The 19,300-nt window shown below is 34.9% G+C and overlaps 2 protein-coding genes across 2 annotated transcripts; one reads left to right on the top strand and one right to left on the bottom strand.

The window, feature by feature from the left end:
• The first annotated feature begins 2,812 nt into the window (after nt 1–2,812).
• LOC140879710 (phytosulfokine receptor 1) lies at nt 2,813–6,598 on the top strand. The gene has a single exon (XM_073283564.1). It carries the CDS (start codon nt 3,103–3,105, stop codon nt 6,310–6,312), a length of 3,210 nt encoding a protein of 1,069 aa, XP_073139665.1. The 5' UTR covers nt 2,813–3,102; the 3' UTR covers nt 6,313–6,598.
• A 741-nt stretch (nt 6,599–7,339) lies between these two features.
• Nucleotides 7,340–11,299, bottom strand: LOC140884828 (uncharacterized). Its single transcript, XM_073291701.1, has 5 exons — nt 10,945–11,299; nt 10,247–10,369; nt 9,486–9,579; nt 8,640–8,752; nt 7,340–7,769 (listed from the first exon to the last, which is right to left on the bottom strand). Exons 1-5 carry the CDS (start codon nt 11,242–11,244, stop codon nt 7,578–7,580), a joined length of 822 nt encoding a protein of 273 aa, XP_073147802.1. The 5' UTR covers nt 11,245–11,299; the 3' UTR covers nt 7,340–7,577.
• Nucleotides 11,300–19,300: the final 8,001 nt, after the last annotated feature.

The raw sequence follows: 19,300 nt of genomic DNA on the forward strand, positions 1-19,300 counted from the left end.
TATAATAGAATAGAATAGAATAGAATTAACAATCAATATTTAATTCTATAATTTTTTATATTAATGATATATATATTTAATTATAATTTTTTGAGTAATTAATATTCTTAGATTTTAATTTCAAAATGGAAATTATTAATGAATTTATTAAATATATAATTAATCAATTAAAGAGTAACATTATCAATTTATAAGGGGAAAAAATTAAATATTCATACAATATATATATATATATATATAATTTAGCCCTGAGAAAGTTTTAACATGATTTTATTTGACATATGTTGTATTTTATTTTTAATAATGTATTAGACATTTGGACAAATATATATTATTTTAGAGTTATATTATATAATTTTGAGAAATCATTATATATTGATACAAAGTGATATTATCAAAGTTGTCATAAATATTGATCTTTGGAATAATGTGTCTCAAATGTAATTTGTTTTGAAAGAACGAAGATCAATGAAGATTTAAAAATATATATTTTTTAAAAAAATGCATCTAAACATGGTCTAAAGAAGCAAACTAATATTTATTCTCAAAATTGGCAATTGAGTCAAATCATGTTAAAAAAAAACATTAAAATGTCATAAATAAATGCATCACAAAGCATGCAATTGCAATATTGGTTGGAGGGGTGCTGTGAGCAAAATTTTAAAAAGTTCAAGGACATATTAGACTATTAAATTTTTATAGAGAATTTTACGACAATTAAGATTTTAATTGGACCTAGATGCTATAGCCCGACTTTTATTGCATAAGACTTTTTGACAGAAAAGTTTCAATAGTGGGATTCATGCGAATTTTTCATAATATTAATTAAGTGGGACAATTAGGGTTTTAGTACTCTAATTTGGTATTTTATTTTGGATTTTAGCCATGTAATTTGTTAAAATTAGATTTCCATTTAGTAACTTGAATTTTTTTACTTTTTAATTGAAAATCACTAAATTTATCGAATATTACTTACCCACCTGTCTCATTCATTTATGTTACATTTTTTTTTCATTCATCCCAATTATATAGTCTAGTTTCTATTTTCATATTATTTTTTTAATTTTTTTTACCAATTTACTCTTATTAATTTAAATTAATATCATTAACTATTTATACAACTAATTTATTCCATTTAAATCTTCATGAAATAAGTGCAAAATTAAAAATTACTTTACAAAATTTATTTTTTCAAGCACTTTCTTAATATATATGAACACAAACAAGCCTAAATGAATGAGATGGACTGATGGAGGAAGTAACTGACATCGATTCTCTATTATATGTCTCATATGATACAAATGAAGCTCATATTACGCACATTAATAAATATAAAAAAATAAACCAAAACAACATTCAATATTTCAAAATTGAAAGAAAATAATTTTTCATTTTGCTTAAGTCGATTTGAATATATGTATTATAGGTTTTACATATGATAGTATCGACGTCAAATAAATAATATTCATTAGATTTAGTGATTTTCAACACACACAAAAATTCACCCAAAAAAAAAAATCATTGTTGAGGAATAATGTCACCATTTTTATTTTCTTTCCTTTTTTAAGGAATAAAAAACTTGATAATGTTTGAATAATTCCATTTTTCAAGTATTTGATCCTAATTTTCCTTTCAAAAGTCAAAACCTTCCACCTTTCCTGCACTCCGATTATGATATAATTAAAGCGACAAAATCTAGTCCAATTGTAAGTTTGGACCCTTGTAATGTCAAAGTCTACTATCAAATGCCAAAAAATTATCAAATTCTTACTATTGGCTTTATTTTATCTACAACCCATAATGACTTCATTTTAAATTTTTTTTTAAATACGATTGTGAAACACATATAGCACAAAATAGAGTACAAATTAATACAGTCATTTAAGTATTGTAATCGAGTGGCCACTATATATATAAACAATGGAAGTGAATAGGACATTGTAATAAAAAGGAAGCATTGACAATAAACATTTAAATTACACCACCAAAGTGACAAACCATCATTTCTAATGAAACGCACTCACGTTAATAAGATGAAGACTCATGGTGCACTTAATTATAAAATTTCGATAAATTCTTTGTGCTCTTTATTTTTTCCATAGTAAAATTAAAAGTAGATACTAGTGGTTTCATTGTGTAATTATCTCGTCAACTTAAACTTTGTGATATATTAGGTGAAAGTTATGATATGGTTTTTTTTTTTTTATAAATAAATTAGAATACATGATTGTGTTTACTACAATCATGGACCATTTTTATCATGTATGATAACTATTGGCTCCTCCTTTACTGATTTTTTTGAAGTGGAATTCACATTTCCCATCGTAAACTGTAAATATATGCAATATGTTACAAAAGACTCAAAGAGTAAAAATTTTGGTGAGAATCGAACTTGAAATCTCGACACCGAACTTGACGCTCAACTAGTTGAGAATACAAAAGTCAGTCTTTGCCATTTGATGTAGCTGAGATGCAATAGACAAAAGTCCATAAAAATGGTTACTTGTCAATGCTAAAACAACAATTTATAATCAAAATAATTTTGTTATAATCCACAAAATATCTAATTATATTATATTATATTTAATTTTCTTTTAACATCATAAATGAATATCTAGCTATTTGGAAAATTCGATCCCTTTCTTTATGTTTGTGTCATGTTTTCATTTCAACTTAATTCATTCCTTCGTTTCCCTTTTCGTTCCGTTGCATAATGAAGTAAAGTCAGCTGTCCAAATATAACGGCGAATGCGTTTTACTTTTAATACCAACACTCGCTTCCCAACCAACGCACCATCTTTTTTCTACCACGCACATATACATATACATACATGATATGTATGTATATATATGTGTGTGTATGAGAAGAAGAAAAGGCAGCAGCGCACCATTCTACAGCTGCCTCATTTGGACCAACGAAGTGGTTCTTGAAGTCAAAAAGATAATCAGTTCTTCTTCCCCAACTGTAATTATTATTGTTTTTATTTTATAATTCAGCCACTACTCATTGTTGCTTTCTTCTTCCTCCTATAGTCCTAACCCATTTGTGGTAAAGCTCTCCTTTTTCGGTTGCCATTCCTTTGGTTCAGTTCTTGGAACTGCATGTTCTTGGATCGAAAGAATAAATGGCAAGCACAGATTCTTGATTCGAGGGTGCTTTTGTGTCCCTTTTTATTCCATTTCTGTGAGATGACTGTGCTCAGATTTTGTGTTATCTTTGTAATCTTCGGGTTTTCTTTGCAAGCAAAGATTCTCAATTCCCAGAGCTTGATATGCAACCCTAATGATTTTGTTGCGTTGGTGGATTTCTCCAAGAACCTGGAGTTTGGAGTTGAAGGATGGGACATCGATTCATCTTCACGCGATTGCTGCAGTTGGGCAGGTATCACTTGCAATTCCTCGTCATCTCTTGGTCTGATGGATCCTAATGTCACCGGTAGGGTGGTTGAGTTGGATCTTGGGAGGAAGAGGATTTCCGGGAAACTGTCGGAATCTTTAGGGAATTTGGACCAGCTCAGAACCCTTAATCTTACGCATAATCTTATTAAAGGCCCTGTCCCTGGATCACTGTTCCATTTGCCTTTGTTAGAAGTCTTGGATTTGAGCTATAATCGCATTTCTGGGTGGTTTCCTGGCGACATAAACCTGCCCTCTATCAGGGTTCTTGATGTTTCCGAAAATTCGATGACAGGCCCTGTTCCTGTTGGGATTTGCAGCAATTCAGCCAAGATTTCTGTTATGAATTTGGAAGACAATTATTTCGGTATGATTCTTACGCCGGGGCTTGGGAATTGTACTTTATTGCAGGATTTTTTGGTAGGCGCAAATGATCTTTCTGGCAGATTGCCTGAAGACCTGTTCCGTCTTTCGAATTTGAGAAACTTGGCTCTTCAAGAAAATCGGTTTTCCGGGCAGCTCAGTGGTCTCATTGGTAATCTTTCAAATCTTGTTCACCTGGATTTATCCTTCAATGAGTTCTCAGGAAACATTCCAGATGTTTTTCACAACTTTCTGAGTTTGAAATCATTTTCGGCTCAATCGAATTATTTTAATGGTACACTGCCAACTTCATTGACAAGTTCTGGAACTCTTACTTCTCTTAGTTTGAGAAACAATTCTTTAGGTGGTACCATTGATTTCAACTGTACAGCAATGGTCAATCTTGTTTCACTTGATTTGGCTACCAATCAGTTTCATGGTAACATCCCTGATAATCTTCCAGCCTGTCCAAGATTGAAAGCCATAAATTTTGCCAAGATTAACTTCAAGGGGCAAGTCCCTGAAAGTTTCATGAATTTTCAGTCTCTTTCTTACCTTTCCCTTTCAAATTCTAGTGTTTTGAACCTTACTGCTGCACTGGAGATTTTACAACACTGCAAGAACTTGACCACTCTAGTTCTTACATTGAATTTTCATGGTGAATCAATGCCTAGTTATCCTAGTCTACAGTTTTCGGGACTCAGGGCTCTAGTTATTGCCAATTGCAGACTCACTGGTATTATTCCCCAGTGGTTGCAAGGCTGCACAAAATTGCAACTGTTAGATTTGTCATGGAATCTCTTGGAGGGTACCATTCCGTCTTGGTTTGGAAACTTTTCATCGTTGTTTTACTTGGATTTGTCGAACAACTCTTTTACGGGGAACATTCCAAAAGAACTTACTACACTGCAGACCCTTATATACGGTAATATTACGCTGGAGGAACCTTCACCAGATTTTACATTTTTCGTGAAAAAGAACACAAGTCTCAGAGGGTACCCTTATAAACAAATCCTCAGTTTTCCTCCCACTCTGGAACTAGGCAATAACTTTCTTACTGGACCAATCTGGCCAGAGTTCGGCAATCTGAAAGAGTTGCATATATTCGATTTGAAATGTAATAATTTATCTGGACCGATTCCAAGCAGTTTGTCTGGCATGAGGAGCCTTGAGACTTTGGATTTGTCTTTCAATAATTTAAACGGAACAATACCGTCTTCTTTGAGTAGCCTTAGCTTTCTGTCAAAGTTCAGTGTCGCTCACAATGATCTCTCCGGGCAAATCCCCCCTGGAGTTCAGTTCAGTACCTTTCCCAACTCAAGCTTTGAAGGGAACCCACTGCTGTGTGGCGAACATGCTTCTCATCCTTGTGTCCGAGTCTCCAGCACATTACCTGAAAAATCAAAGAAACGACCAAGAGGTGCTATCATAGCAATGGCCGTTGGAATTGGACTGGGAACCGTTAGTTTTCTTGCTATCACCGTTGTCATTATTTTACGGGGGATAAGGCGAAAAGTTGTGGATCCAGAAATGGAGGATGGTCTTGCTAATGAGAAGGATTTTGATGACTTAGGTTCAAGTCTTGTTTTCCTTCGTCAGAACGAGAATGATAGAGAAATTTTTCTGGATGACCTTTTGAAGGCTACTGATAATTTTGATCAGTCCAATATCATCGGCTGTGGCGGATTCGGTTTGGTCTATAGGGCCATCCTCCCTTGTGGAAGGAAGTTGGCGATAAAACGCCTCTCAGGCGAGTTTTGTCAGATGGAGAGGGAATTTCATGCTGAAATAGAGACTCTTTCGAGAGCTCAACATCCAAATCTTGTTCATCTTCAGGGATATAGCAAGTACAAGAATGACAGGCTGCTGATATACTCGTACATGGAGAATGGCAGCCTCGATTATTGGTTGCATGAGAAAAATGATGGCCCTCCCTATTTGGATTGGAAAACCAGGTTGAAGATTGCTCAAGGATCAGCGAGGGGCCTTGCTTACTTGCATCAATCTTGTGAACCTCGCATCCTTCACCGAGATATCAAGTCGAGCAACATCCTTTTGAACGAGAAATTTGAAGCTCATTTGGCTGATTTTGGTCTTGCAAGGCTCATTCTTCCATATGACACCCATGTCTCAACTGATCTTGTCGGAACACTGGGCTACATCCCTCCTGAGTATAGCCAAGCCTCTGTTGCTACTTACAAGGGAGATATATATAGTTTCGGGGTGGTTCTTTTGGAGCTTTTAACCAGCAAGAGACCCATGGACATGTGTAGACCGAAAGAATACCGTGATTTAATCTCGTGGGTGATCCAGATGAAAAGGGAGAAAAGGGAAACCGAAGTGTTTGATCCTTTCATTTATGACAAACAATACACAGAGGAAATGTTGGCTGTTTTCGAGATTGCTTGTCTTTGCTTGAGTGAGAGTCCTAGGATAAGGCCTTGTACTCAGCAGTTAGTAACTTGGCTCGACAACATTGAGTCGACGACTAGCTTTCGACCGCATCAGTGCAAGACTGATTGTCTCATTCCCAATGGATCTTCTCCCATTTAATCATGAGTAAGTTATGAAATCCAGTGTATATAATTTTGGCATGAATACCGAATACGGAAGATGTTACTCCCGGACATGTGTCTATGAATTTGAATTATTTTTTTGTTACAATTATGAATATGTTACAGAAAAAAATGGTTTCCAGTCGTGCTTCTGCTCTTTTAATTCTTGAATCTAGCTAAATGACTGTTTTAGATTTCTCATTTCACTTGTTTAACTATTATTATTATACATATATACAAAATTTTAGAAATGAGAAATTTTGCGGGAGTTGACATTTTCAAATTCTTGTTATATGCCATGTACTAGTAGTCAAAACAAATTTTTTTTTTTTTTTTTTTTTGTTTCAAGAAAGATCTATTTTTATTTTGGTAAAAAAACGTGTTGATTTTTTGTAGAGTTGTTAAAAGTAGGCAATGACTAAATGTGGATGGAAATGGAATTGTCAAAGTCAAAGAAAATAGCCAAATTTTGTCCTTCTTGTGATTGCTACAGTTGCCACTTTAGCTGGCCGAGTTGATTTTTGGGTGAATTTAATTATTTATTTTGAAAACTAAGTTTGAATTAAACTTCTTAGTCGGCGATTGAAACGAGTGCCGAGTGCGCCATTTGGATTAGGTGCTTGGGAAATACGTCGCTTATGGTGGCCCCTAAAGTTGGTAAAGCAATTCATGTCATCGATACGAACAAAATTTAATTTTGTGAAAGAAAAGTTAAAAAATCATTAAAACAATGTTATAGATTTGTTTATTAACAAATTATTAAAAAAAATATTTAATAACTTATTTTTCGAGTTTGCAAACATATATTATTGTTGACAAAAGCTTTAAGTGTTTTCCAACTTCAATATGTAATTTCCAAAAAATTTTATGGATTAAAAACTCGAAAACAATTGAAATAAACTTTTACAAACTCTACTTAAATTTTTTCGAATCTATCATTTGCCTTGCAAAATTACTAGCCCTTTGTTTTCAAAAATATAAGTAATATGTACTCAGACTTGTCCCTTTAATAGTTAGAGGTGAATTGTAAATGCCAAAACAGCACCGTAGTAACATTTCTAAGAAGCACAAAGTGGCTGTCACATAATCAATGTATATTTAAGTCTACAACATCAACTGTATTTATAAGCAGAAGTAAATAGATTATAGATATCCTGGAGCCACCATGCCACTTCTATATGAAACGCGATTCATATGAAAACGAGTCACCAGTCGCGACAAAATACATCACATTTCCAAGATTAAGACTGAAAAGCCGAGCCATCAAACAGGGCGTGACGATCTGCCTCTAGCAGCAGCTCTCTCCAACGCTTTCAACTTCTTGGCTTCAATGCGAGCTCTCTGTTCCTCCGAGATCATCTGCCTTGGATTAGAGTTAGCATGACTACTGTCAGGTCTCTGATTAGCCAGTACATCTGCTTTGGGGTCTTCTACTTGCAAAGAAAGAGAAGCCTCCTGCATATTGCTCATGTTGGCATGGTATGGTAAATGTAGAAACCACACAAGTTTCTATTATTAAGCCATACTTCAAGTTATTTAAGTACCAAACCTTTTGTTGAAAGTGAACAAAAGACGAAAATATGTGCGGCTTATTCAGAAATCATTTCAAGCTTGTTTGGCCTAATGATGGCGCCTTTCTTGTAAAACCAAGTCAACAAGAAATTTATAAGGTTCACAAGTAATAGACACGTTTTAGGAAAAACATATAATTATGAGCTATGGAGAAAATTCCTGAAGTTTTTAAATTGAGTGCCATCTCTACTAAAAACTATACATTAAAGGATTCTCAAAATAGTCCATAGCATATGATAGATATCAAAAGAAAAACTCATGGTAACCATTCGAGCCGACGAAATTAGTAATATTATCCGCGAATGTATTGAACAATATAATAGAGAAGTCAAGATTGTAAATACCAGTACCGTACTTCAAGTGGGTGATGGTATTGCTTGTATTCATGGTCTTGATGAAGTAATGGCGGGTAAATTAGTAGAATTTGAAGAAAGTACAAAAGGTATTGCTCTGAATTTGAAATCAAATAATGTTGGTGTTGTATTACAATAAACTCTAACACTTGACCACAAAGCAACCACTTCAAAGATGAAAATTTTAACAGTAGTTAGTACTTCAAAAAAACACATGCTTCAGTTGGTAGACAAGTCACTTTGAGATACCGGTAAGGGCGAGATGGTTGAGTTTCCGGCTCTTTTTTCAGAAGAACAATCTTACAGACAGACAAATTTTTTAAAAAAATTCTAAACATGACATCGCCCAAGAAACCAACCAAAGGAACATTAAGAAAATACGCAGATTATTGATACTCACCTCAGTGCCTTTTTCCCAGGTGTCATCAGGAATATCTTGAAAACTATTTGTGTTATTGTTTTGCAGTACATTTTCCTGGAAGATAGTTGTCTCATCTACGTCGCCTTGAGTTTCTACGAAAGCAGACCACCAATCAGATAAGCATCAAAACCAACGGCCCGAGAAGCAAAATGCCTATACAATTCCTAATGACCACCTAATCAGGAGACTGTAAGGGACTAACGATCGAATTGCTAGGCCTTGTAACTCACTCACTTACGCTTTCTTCTTGCTGAATGATCACTTCATTAAAAAACTTTTGTTGAAGATTTATGACATTTAATTATTTAATGTTAATCCAAAACATTCCTAATAGGAAAATACACATTATCATTTTTTCATTAAGCCTATCATGTAGAACTCTTTTTAGTAGTTTGGTAGTGATTAGAGATGAAATGATACTTTCTATTAATTAATCTGGCTTTGGTAGTTGAAACCGATGTTGTAATGCCAACTCATTTAGAGGCTTCAGCTGTCAAAAGTATGAGCATCCAAATCCAATATTCCAGCATGAGATAAATGTGACCAGTTCCATCATCCAAGCACAAAGTGTTCCTTTCACGTTCAATAAGTTGCTTTTTTACATTCATACACATCACACACACAGACATACATACACATGTGTATATATGTATTTGCAAAAATAAGAATATTTTTAAAACCAATTTATTTTGTTAGGGGCATTCTTTGATAAAAAAATATCTTCAACTTTTGATTTTCTGCACTTTATAACTGGCCTCTTGCACAATGAGCATTCTGAACCAACTCTTTCACGCAAGAGTACATAGACTGTGATTATTGATTTACCTTGTTCATTGCTAGGGTTTTTAACCTCTGACTCATGCAGCTTTGCGGGATCGACACCATCTGCAACCCTCTCTCTTAAATTTCTAAGGCAGACCTAATCAAAGGAATTGAATAATAAAGAATTAAAGAAAGCACCATTTTCACAGAAATAAAATTGTCACATCCATCATTCTGACAACAATACTTGCAATCCTCCAATCAATGGATTAAACAAACTAAGTGTAATAATAAATAAATGGGAAATTAATAAAGCTCCTTAATCATTCTTGTTCCAGCCATTTACAGATTCGCAGAGCAAAAAATTACTCATGCAAATAAAATCTAAGTGGCTAGAGCAGAATAAGATCATGCTACTGAAATTGCAAAGTGTGTTCTATTTTTCACTCCTTTCTTTCGACTTTGGCGGCATTTAACTCTGACATCACGATCAAAGCTAACATGCTAGAGATAATGAAGTATTTGATTCTTTGATATGATTTTATCTACATTCAGTGATAATAATTTATATTCAAGAATCATAAGAGCAAACTAAATAGTAAAGAGTAACAAGATCATCCATAAAAGACCATGCCTGTTACTTGCCAAGCTAGCAAGTATTGTGCAGGTCGTGGGATTGATAAATGCTGCCAGAAAATTCAATTAATAATAATGACACCTACATCCCAACCATTCAATTTCAATCCAATATCCTAGCAATCAATAGAAGATCGAAATGATGAAGGATTTTAGGATAAGAATAACATGAATGGAGAAGTGCTCACCTTGACACGTTTTGTGGCACCAACTTGTTCAACTTTATGTATAAATTGATCAAACGAGTAGTAGGGAAGCAAACGTGAGTGCCATTCAGCATACAGTCCAAGCAGGTGCCCCAGATCATCAACCTACACTAAATAATTGCATTCTTGAAAAACACGACCCAAAAGGACCACAAAGCCAGGGGTTGATTTTCCCCCCTATGTTTTAAGTACTAAAATATAATGAGTCTTAACTATAGAAGTACTTCCATTGAAGTATCACGGAGACAAGTACACTAGCAGACACCATGGATTGGCATACACAATGTGGAAGATGCAGAACGTCTTCCGGGAAAATGTAATCAATTAAGAATCATGTGCAATTGCTTAAAAATACTCTTTTTGTCCAAATTCCAAAAATACACTTATCTTTGGTGGCTTAAAATTAATCCCTTCAAATTAATTTTCTGAAAATGCCAATCCAACAGTTCCAATTAAATTATAGAAGTATAGCTGATATGACAACTATGTTGCACGTGGTGGGATATGTAGTGAAAAGGTTCTTGCAAACACGATTAAGGGTTATCAAAAAATTTCACCGAATAGGTGCGCACTACCAATTATCCCAATTTAATTTACAACCAGAGGCACTATGTTATGGTAAAATGTATGATTTTCTGGAAAGCCAGAGATAAACGAGGATGCAATATAAAATATTTGACCTCGTGGCGGCGGCCGCGGCACTTGATAGCACGAGGGAAATGGCGGAGTACGTGTCCAATGCCAGCATCGGAAAGGAGGAGGTCCGGCGTCAGCTTCGGCCTAGTCCGTGGCGCCTTCTGAGGTTTCTGTGCAGCTGCGGGTGGCCTCGGGCGATGCAAAGAAGAGTTGGGATTGGGATTAGAATTGGGAAGAGATGGGTCTGCAGAATCAGGATTGGAAGGGCAATCGCGGGACCAATGTCCAGGGCGGCCGCACTTGTAGCATCCAGTCGGAGCAGCGCCTCCGCCGCCTGCTTCCATTTTAGTGTGTGTAGCGTCGGCGGAGGATTTCTTCAAAGATTTGGCGGGAGTGGTAGGCGGGAACTGAAATCTCTTCTCTTCTAATTTAAAAGATGATTTTACTTTAAATAATCTTTTTTGGAAAAAAAAAAAAAAAACCAAATTGGTCCTCCAAAGTTTTAAATGTTGTTTTTCCCTATAACTAATCAAACTTAGGAATTAGTCCTCTAACTTTGATCAGTTGGCTATTTTGGACCTTTTTTTTTACCATAATATCTAATTTTAACTAGAAATTGTTGATTAAACTGTAAAATCCAAAGAGATGGGATCAAATTTGAGATTTTCAATTTGGTGAAAAATCATCTCAGTAAAATACTATCTAAAATTCCATTAAATCAAACCGAAATTATAAAAATTTCTTTTAAAAAAATAGCAAACTCAAAAAACGAAGATGATGAACGCATAAAATATGACGAATTTCCCAAATTTGTTGCCATATGATCGGATTTTATAGCCTAGTCAACGCTTTTCCGACTGAAATTGGATACTTATGTTAAAATAGGACCAAATTTTGAAATTTACCAGATCAATATCCAACTTTGACTAGTTACAAGACTAAAAGAGAAAACATGTAAAGCTACAAGGCTAAAATGGTTTCTTTCCCATATTTTTATTCCAAGATGAGTCTTGGTGTGAGATGTGCGACGGATCCATCAACACATTACTATTTTTTGTATTAAAGATATTAAAGATTACATTTTTCTCTAATGGTATTAAATGAGATATTTGACTCATAAAATTAAATTATGAAATTGTATGATAAGAGTTTTTATGTTAATTCAATTATTTGAATCATTAATTTAATTCAATTATGACAAAACAATTTTGTAAATTTTATCAATATAATATGATCTTGTAAAACTATATATTTATTCAATTTATAAATTGTGATTGAGAATATGTGTGTATGTGATGACTCGTTCTTTTTTATATTTAATTTGCATACAATCCGGATTAATAAGCGTAAACAGCGAAAGCGAATTAACCATTTGCTTTTGGGCATATCCAAAATTCGGCGTGACCTCCTCATAAACAGAACAAACTAAGGAAATCAAATGAAAATAAATTACTCGAAAATAAAATCATAACATCAATCACACATTTATAACCACGTTGGCCATGCCTAACCACGTGCAAAACTAGCCAGACTCAAACATACAAATATCAATATTAAACATCGTATAAATGTCAATACATCAACACGGGATATCTTCCCAAAAAACAGATAGACTCCATATTAATACCATAGTATCTGAGACTCGATAATAACGACTCGATACTACTCACTGGACTCTACTGGCAGAATTTTCGTTTGTTGCATCCGGATCATCTTGTATAACCTGTCATGACAATAACAACAAACCACAACAACCCCAAGGGATGAATTAGGTCAAACCCCAGTACGAAGACCAAATAAAAATCACAGTAAATATGAATGACAAGTAAACTAACTAATGCAATTCATATGTTGTACCAAGGAAACTCGAACATCAGGTCTGGATCCAAAGAAAGATAGAAATAATTATGGTCACCAATACTAGGGATATGGCGTCTCAAATACACCATCGGCCTTGCACAGTTTTCATCAAGGGTGGCAGTGTGCAGAAGAACATAACCCTTACGCCAGTCATCAAAGGTGTGACGTCAACACGCCCTCGGCTTTGATTTCTAAATAACTCACAATGAGTAGTCAATAATTTCATAAATAAAGGATCACGACTCAATATGAATACAATGCTCAAAAAGTACATCTTAATATGAAATAATGATTAGTGAGACCATTTCACAAGATATAAAAGTATAGATGGTTGTATCGGTGTGTGTCTTTTTATTTATTTTGGGTTAAAATGACCTGATCTATAATATTTCAACTCATATGTGCTATAAATTTCAAATATGTATTTTGATATTTTATTTAAAAAACATACAATTAAATTAATTGGCTTAATTATTCTAATTTATCACTTTAAAATAATTATCAATAAATTTTACAAAAAACTGGGTAATTAGCATCATGTCCTCACAATTCTCCCCCACTAATAAAAGATTTCATCCTTGTAGTGACCAGACCCGGTTCACCTCCTAAACAGAAACTTAGGCATGCAATTACACTTAAACATAAAACATAATCAGGGTAAAATACGGAAACTTAAACCAACTAATAACCCGACATAATACAACCGGAAGGAATAAGCCAAATAAAACAACATATAATTATACAACACAATCCCGAAATCAAACTTAAACAAAACCACTTGCGACCCTTGCTCCCAAGCCCTGGTCACCAACTACACACAGGTCCGGCTCTCGAGCAACTTGCAATTATCCCATCGAATTGGGTGACCATGATAACAACACAAATATGAGCGCTAACGTCGAGTACATAAATATGAGTACACATATTTATATGATGCATGAAACATGAAACATGAATGATCTGGTATACTGGGATCAAGCTCTGGAACATCATGCTCAAAACGTAGCGCCTCCAGTATGTGCATGTTGTTCTGAAAATTCAGTGTGTTCCACATATACTGAACCCGATCTTGGAGTATCACCATCCTAGGTAAACCACACATGTTGTCCCATCGCTCCAGTGGTTGTCATACGATACCCGATCGTACAAAAAAAACACTAGGGCTGAGCGACCCTAGAAACAACAGGCTATCTCGAAATGATAACATGCTCAACATGGTATGCTAGTGCCACATACATAATCATGAACAATATAATCATGCATCACATGACAAGTAATAATGCAAAATAAAATAATGCAACACATAAACATATATACTCAGCTGGTCATCTCAGTCTGTACTTACGTAGCTCAACTACTGGTCTAGTTGTACAAATTTCTACATTCCAAGCCTACAATTCCAGTGAATACCATATCACTATAAGTTATATAAATACCTTAACAACACTAATAGATACTCACAATAGCTACTAAGAGTTTAGACTTATATATATGTTTGACATCACCCTGCTGATGTCGAAGGCCCTAACACAAGCATAGCTCCACTACAAGACCCCTAGCACCTCGCTTTCATCCTCACCCGACCCTCAAGAACATGATTAGAGCCGTTAGAAATATACTAAAATTAAGGCCTACACACACAAAACACACGCTAAAATATGTGTTGTAGGGACCCTAAATGGATCACCTACTAGTTAAAGTCTTAAGCATGCAATAATAATAAATAGTAAACTTAATCAAAGCTACTAATAACTAAGCGGAAATAAAGATATACCAATAGGAGCTTTAAAATAGAAATCATCGGCTACCCCTGCTACCAAGCCCTGGTTATCGACTAACCACTGATATCGTTCATAGTCCACCTGTAAACCTGCCCCGTCGAATGGGGTGTCCAAGGAATACAACAACATAGACGTGAGCAAACTACACTCAGAACGTAAAGTACGAGTATACAAACCTAGTATGATGCATGCAAAATGACTGGGTAATGGTACTAGTTAACACGATATTTGCTCAGTCTGAGCGTCAATGAGTATGTATTACCATTTGGGGTCAACTCTGTTGGGCACCTCCACACACTCGTCTGAAACACCGTAGCATCATTCCCCGGCATCACGGTGTCTCCCGGTGTCATACAATATATCAAGGAATGTAGGGCTGAGCGACCCTACTTCTATGGCTATCACAAAGGAGATTCGACTCAAAATGAATATACACGTACAACATAATATCAAAGCAGTAAAACATGTATCATGACACATAATATGCAACATATAAGCATGCATACTCGCTGGTATCTCGGTCAGTACTTATGTACCTTACTAAGGCATGATTCCTAGTAGCACCAGTCTAGGTTTCAAGCCTACAAGTCATGATAATATTATATAACTGTTACTGGTACAAGCCTTAACTAAGCTAGTGAATACTCTCTTATACTAATAGGGATCTCGGACTATACATGTGTCCTTCGTCAGCCCACTGATGTTGAAGGTCTTGACCCAAGCACAGCTCCGCTACAAGCCCCGTAGCACCTTGCTAATTCCCGACCCTCGAGTGTATGGCTATTGGATAAAACCCTAAGAATATAATGATACACACTCAAACACACTCAAACACACACTAATTGTGAGAAAATTGGCCCCTATTTATAGGAAAGTTTCGGAAGCTCCGATCCCTAATTCGGAAGCTCCGTCGCATGTCTTCCACTTGCCAAACTGCCCTGTTCAGAAGCTCCGATCTACACCTTTGGACGTTCCGAACTCTTGCATGCGATTGCGTGTCAAAACTCTGGAGAAACGTCACTAGTTTGCATGGTTTAACCTTCGGATGTCCCGATCTCTGGTTCGGATGTTACGATCTCAACGCACTCAGTTCGGTGCTTTCGAACCCACTTCGGATGGTTCGATGCTTATTTTATTATTCTTGATCCGATTAAACACTTGATTAATTAAATTTATGAACCCTTAATCATGTTTTACTATTTAATCTCATAAAACGGAAATAGGGTTACTTCAGTCCTCGAAATCAAACACACACAAAAGATATACATACAATGGTTTAAGCATCTACCATTGATATTACATGGAAAAATTAGAGTACATAAAATAATTCATCACATTCTCAAACAAGTGAGGCCAAACTACAAATATTCACATATTCTAATCGAATCTTTACACTTCATGAAAATAATCAATCCAAATACAAATGAATAATTATACAAGGAGAATAATCAATCCAAACACAAAATTTCATTTGTATTGATCGATTTTAAAAAAAAAGATAATATCATAATTTTTTATTGAGAACCTCCGCAGTGTGGTATTCACCTGGTCAGGGCGAACGATCCATCCACATACATCGCCTCAAATATAAAATCATCAAATAGAAAAATAATAAATATTTCAGAATCTCCATTGTCTGAATAAATTACATATTTTCTCCCTAATAATAGTGTTAGGATTTAGAGACATACCTTGGCAACCAATCCGGAATTACACATTGAATGGTAAATTTCACAGGGATTCAATCAACAAGATACATACATAACTATTTATTTGTCTTATATTACTGATTTGTTCTCAACGTATTTTGTGTGGTTGATAATGATTTCCACTCAGAGTATTATCAGGTGTAAATCTGAATCTTGAATATGTCTAAAATTGTTTGTATGCTAGATATGATCATTATGACTTTATGGTTATATCATATGATTCTTATGATGTTTGGGTATTCTCATGGACTCGAGGAACCAGGTACTTTCAAATTTTTTTGAGTACTCTATGATAATTTTATTGATGGTATCTTGGTTCTGCCCCAAAAAAAAGGTTTTCTATTTCATGGGCATGGGCATGTGATTAATGGACTATATTTATTACGAAAGAATCATTGTTAGATTCAATGATTCTATTTAATGTTAAGATATATTTGAATTTATTTGATTTGTGTCATTTCCTTCAGACTATACTTGAGATGAATTATATGAAATTTGGGTGTAACAGAAAGTTGACTCCCCGTAATATTGGACCAAATATCATTACCGAGAGGATCAACTCGTTATCTTATAGATGATACTTCCCGCAGAGTTTGTTGTCGTACATAATGTGTTTCATGTATTTATATTGCAGAAGTATTAGTCAGATCCATCTCATGTTATGAGTTTTAATGATGGAGAGTTAAACAGTTTTCTTAGTTATATCAATCAATTAATCATGGTTTTTTGATCATTAAATGTTAATCAGGATCACGGGCCCTTTCACTTGGTATGACACATGTTTGTCTCGATCTCCTATGTGGACTCTTATGTCCCATGTCTACTCTAATGTACCATAACAAATGAAATTGATTTGTTCCTGGGTTGCTTCTCTCTACGATCAAGTTTTTGCACTGGATACTCAACATAGCTAAGAGAATTATCCAACTCTACCTCCTCGGTCCTCAAGAAATCAGACGGATCTGGCTCATACTTCTGCATCATAAAAATAAAAAACCTTATGTATCGCAGACAAACTTTGCGTCAATTCCAAACGATAAGCTAATAAGTTAGTTTTCTCGGCAATCACATACCGACCAATGTAATGAGGATGTAGCTTCTCTTTATGACCAAATCACATAACCACAAAACGTTGTTACTTTTAGGAAAACATAATTGTCAACCTGAAATTCTAAAGGCATGTGCCTCTTATTTGCATAACTAGTTTGACGATCTTGGGCTACCTTCATCCTTTTTCTGATCAAGTCAACTCTATATTTCATTTCCTGCACAAATTCTGGCATAGCCAATTGTTGTTTTCCACCTTCTTCCTACACATCGGAGACCTACGTTTTCTGCCATATAAGGTTTCCAACGGTTTCATTCCAATTGAAGCTTGAAAACTATTATCACATGAAAATTCGATTAAAGACAACAGTTCTTGTCAACTACCACTGAAATCCATCACCATTGCCCTCAACATGCATGTTCTCCAATATTTTAATGTTTCTCTCTGATTGACGCTCTATCTATAGGTGCTAGGCAATGCTCATCGTTAACTTCGAACCCAAAGTTTTTTGCTAACCGGCCCAAAACATGGAATCAAACCTAGGATCACGATTTGATGCTATGGTAATTTTCACAACATGCAATCTCACCACATTATCAATGTATATCTTAACCATTTTCTTAAAAGTACATGTACGTCATATGGAATAAAATGGATTGCCTATCAACGATAACCCAAATATCATCACAACATGAATATATCGGGGAAAATGTATCACAAAAGCCATATAAATGATCTCTCAATAACATTTCACCATGCCTTATTCTCTCAACCTTAACCTGTTGCCAGGGACGGATCCACCGTAGGGCCATGGTGGGCCATGACACCCCCTCCCTCCCCCAAAAAAAAATTAAATATTTTTTACTATATATACTAACTTTTAATATATATATATATATATATATATATATATAATTACATGGACCTCTTAAAATGATTGAAAAGCTCGTGTACCTTAATGATAAAAGAGATTTTGAACACCTGAAATATTCAGGTTCAAATCTTTTTTACTTGATTCTTTTATTTTTTTTATTAAAATATCTAAATAACTAAATCTAAATTATAAAATAAAATAACAAACTAATTAAAAAAAGACGTGGACTTTAGGGATTCTTAAAACTAATTAGCCTCCCCAATTCATAAAACCTCATTTCTTCTTCATTTCTCCCTATCGTTAAAACCCTATTTTCCTTTTCTGCAAATCGTGATTTCATCATTTCTTCCAAAACAACTTATTAATAAAAAAATAATGGAGGAATCGTTGCCAATAATGAAAATCCACTTTAGGTGAGTAGTATTTTATTGATATTTTACTCTTTTATCTTATTTGATTATGTAAATTTTGGGAATTGCAAGTTAAACAAACCTGAGAAAATAAGAATTGTGTGATTGATGTTTGATTATTTATCTCAATCGTTAAAACCCCATTTTCCCCCATTATGTAATTAATTGGTTTTTTTTAAAAAAAAATGGGATTTTAATTTTTCTCCAAAATAATATTGCATAGAGACCAAGAAAGAATAGAATCTGGGAAAATAGGAATGTTGTGATTGAGTTTTGTTCTCAAGCAAAATTGATGAAACGATTTATTTATACATATATATATATATACACACAAATTTGTTCCCCCTGCACCCTTGAGTGTAGAGGAAAATTGGGCGTCAGCCTAGCTGGCGCCCCATGTGGGATGTTATTTTTTTTAATTTTTTTAAAGTTAAATTGGGGCCCACCATCCATCACCCATCATCTTCATTCTTCACCACCTATCACCCATCATCTTTTCTCTTCACCACCTCATCCGGCCAACCATCACTGCCATCACCTCAGCCCACAGTTACCCGGTCAACCATCACTGCCACATCATCTTCGTTCTTCACCACCCCACCCGGCCATCATTTTCATTCTTCACCACCCCACCCAACCAACCATCACCGCCATCACCTCAGCCTACCGTCACCCCGACCAACCATCACCGCCATCACCTTAGCCCGATCTGCAATAG

This window comes from Henckelia pumila, chromosome 2, assembly GCF_033568475.1.
Source record: "Henckelia pumila isolate YLH828 chromosome 2, ASM3356847v2, whole genome shotgun sequence".
Lineage (NCBI taxonomy): Eukaryota > Viridiplantae > Streptophyta > Magnoliopsida > Lamiales > Gesneriaceae > Henckelia > Henckelia pumila.

Bases quoted from the DNA above. Each gene is read 5' to 3' on its own strand.
- LOC140879710 (XM_073283564.1), top strand. From the start codon at position 3,103: ATGTTCTTGGATCGAAAGAATAAATGGCAAGCACAGATTCTTGATTCG.
- LOC140884828 (XM_073291701.1), bottom strand. From the start codon at position 11,244: ATGGAAGCAGGCGGCGGAGGCGCTGCTCCGACTGGATGCTACAAGTGC. The intron at 8,753-9,485 runs GTAAATCAATAA...CTGCTTTCGTAG, and splicing joins AAACCCTAGCAATGAACAAG to AAACTCAAGGCGACGTAGAT. The intron at 7,770-8,639 runs GTGAGTATCAAT...AGCAATATGCAG, and splicing joins CCTGGGAAAAAGGCACTGAG to GAGGCTTCTCTTTCTTTGCA.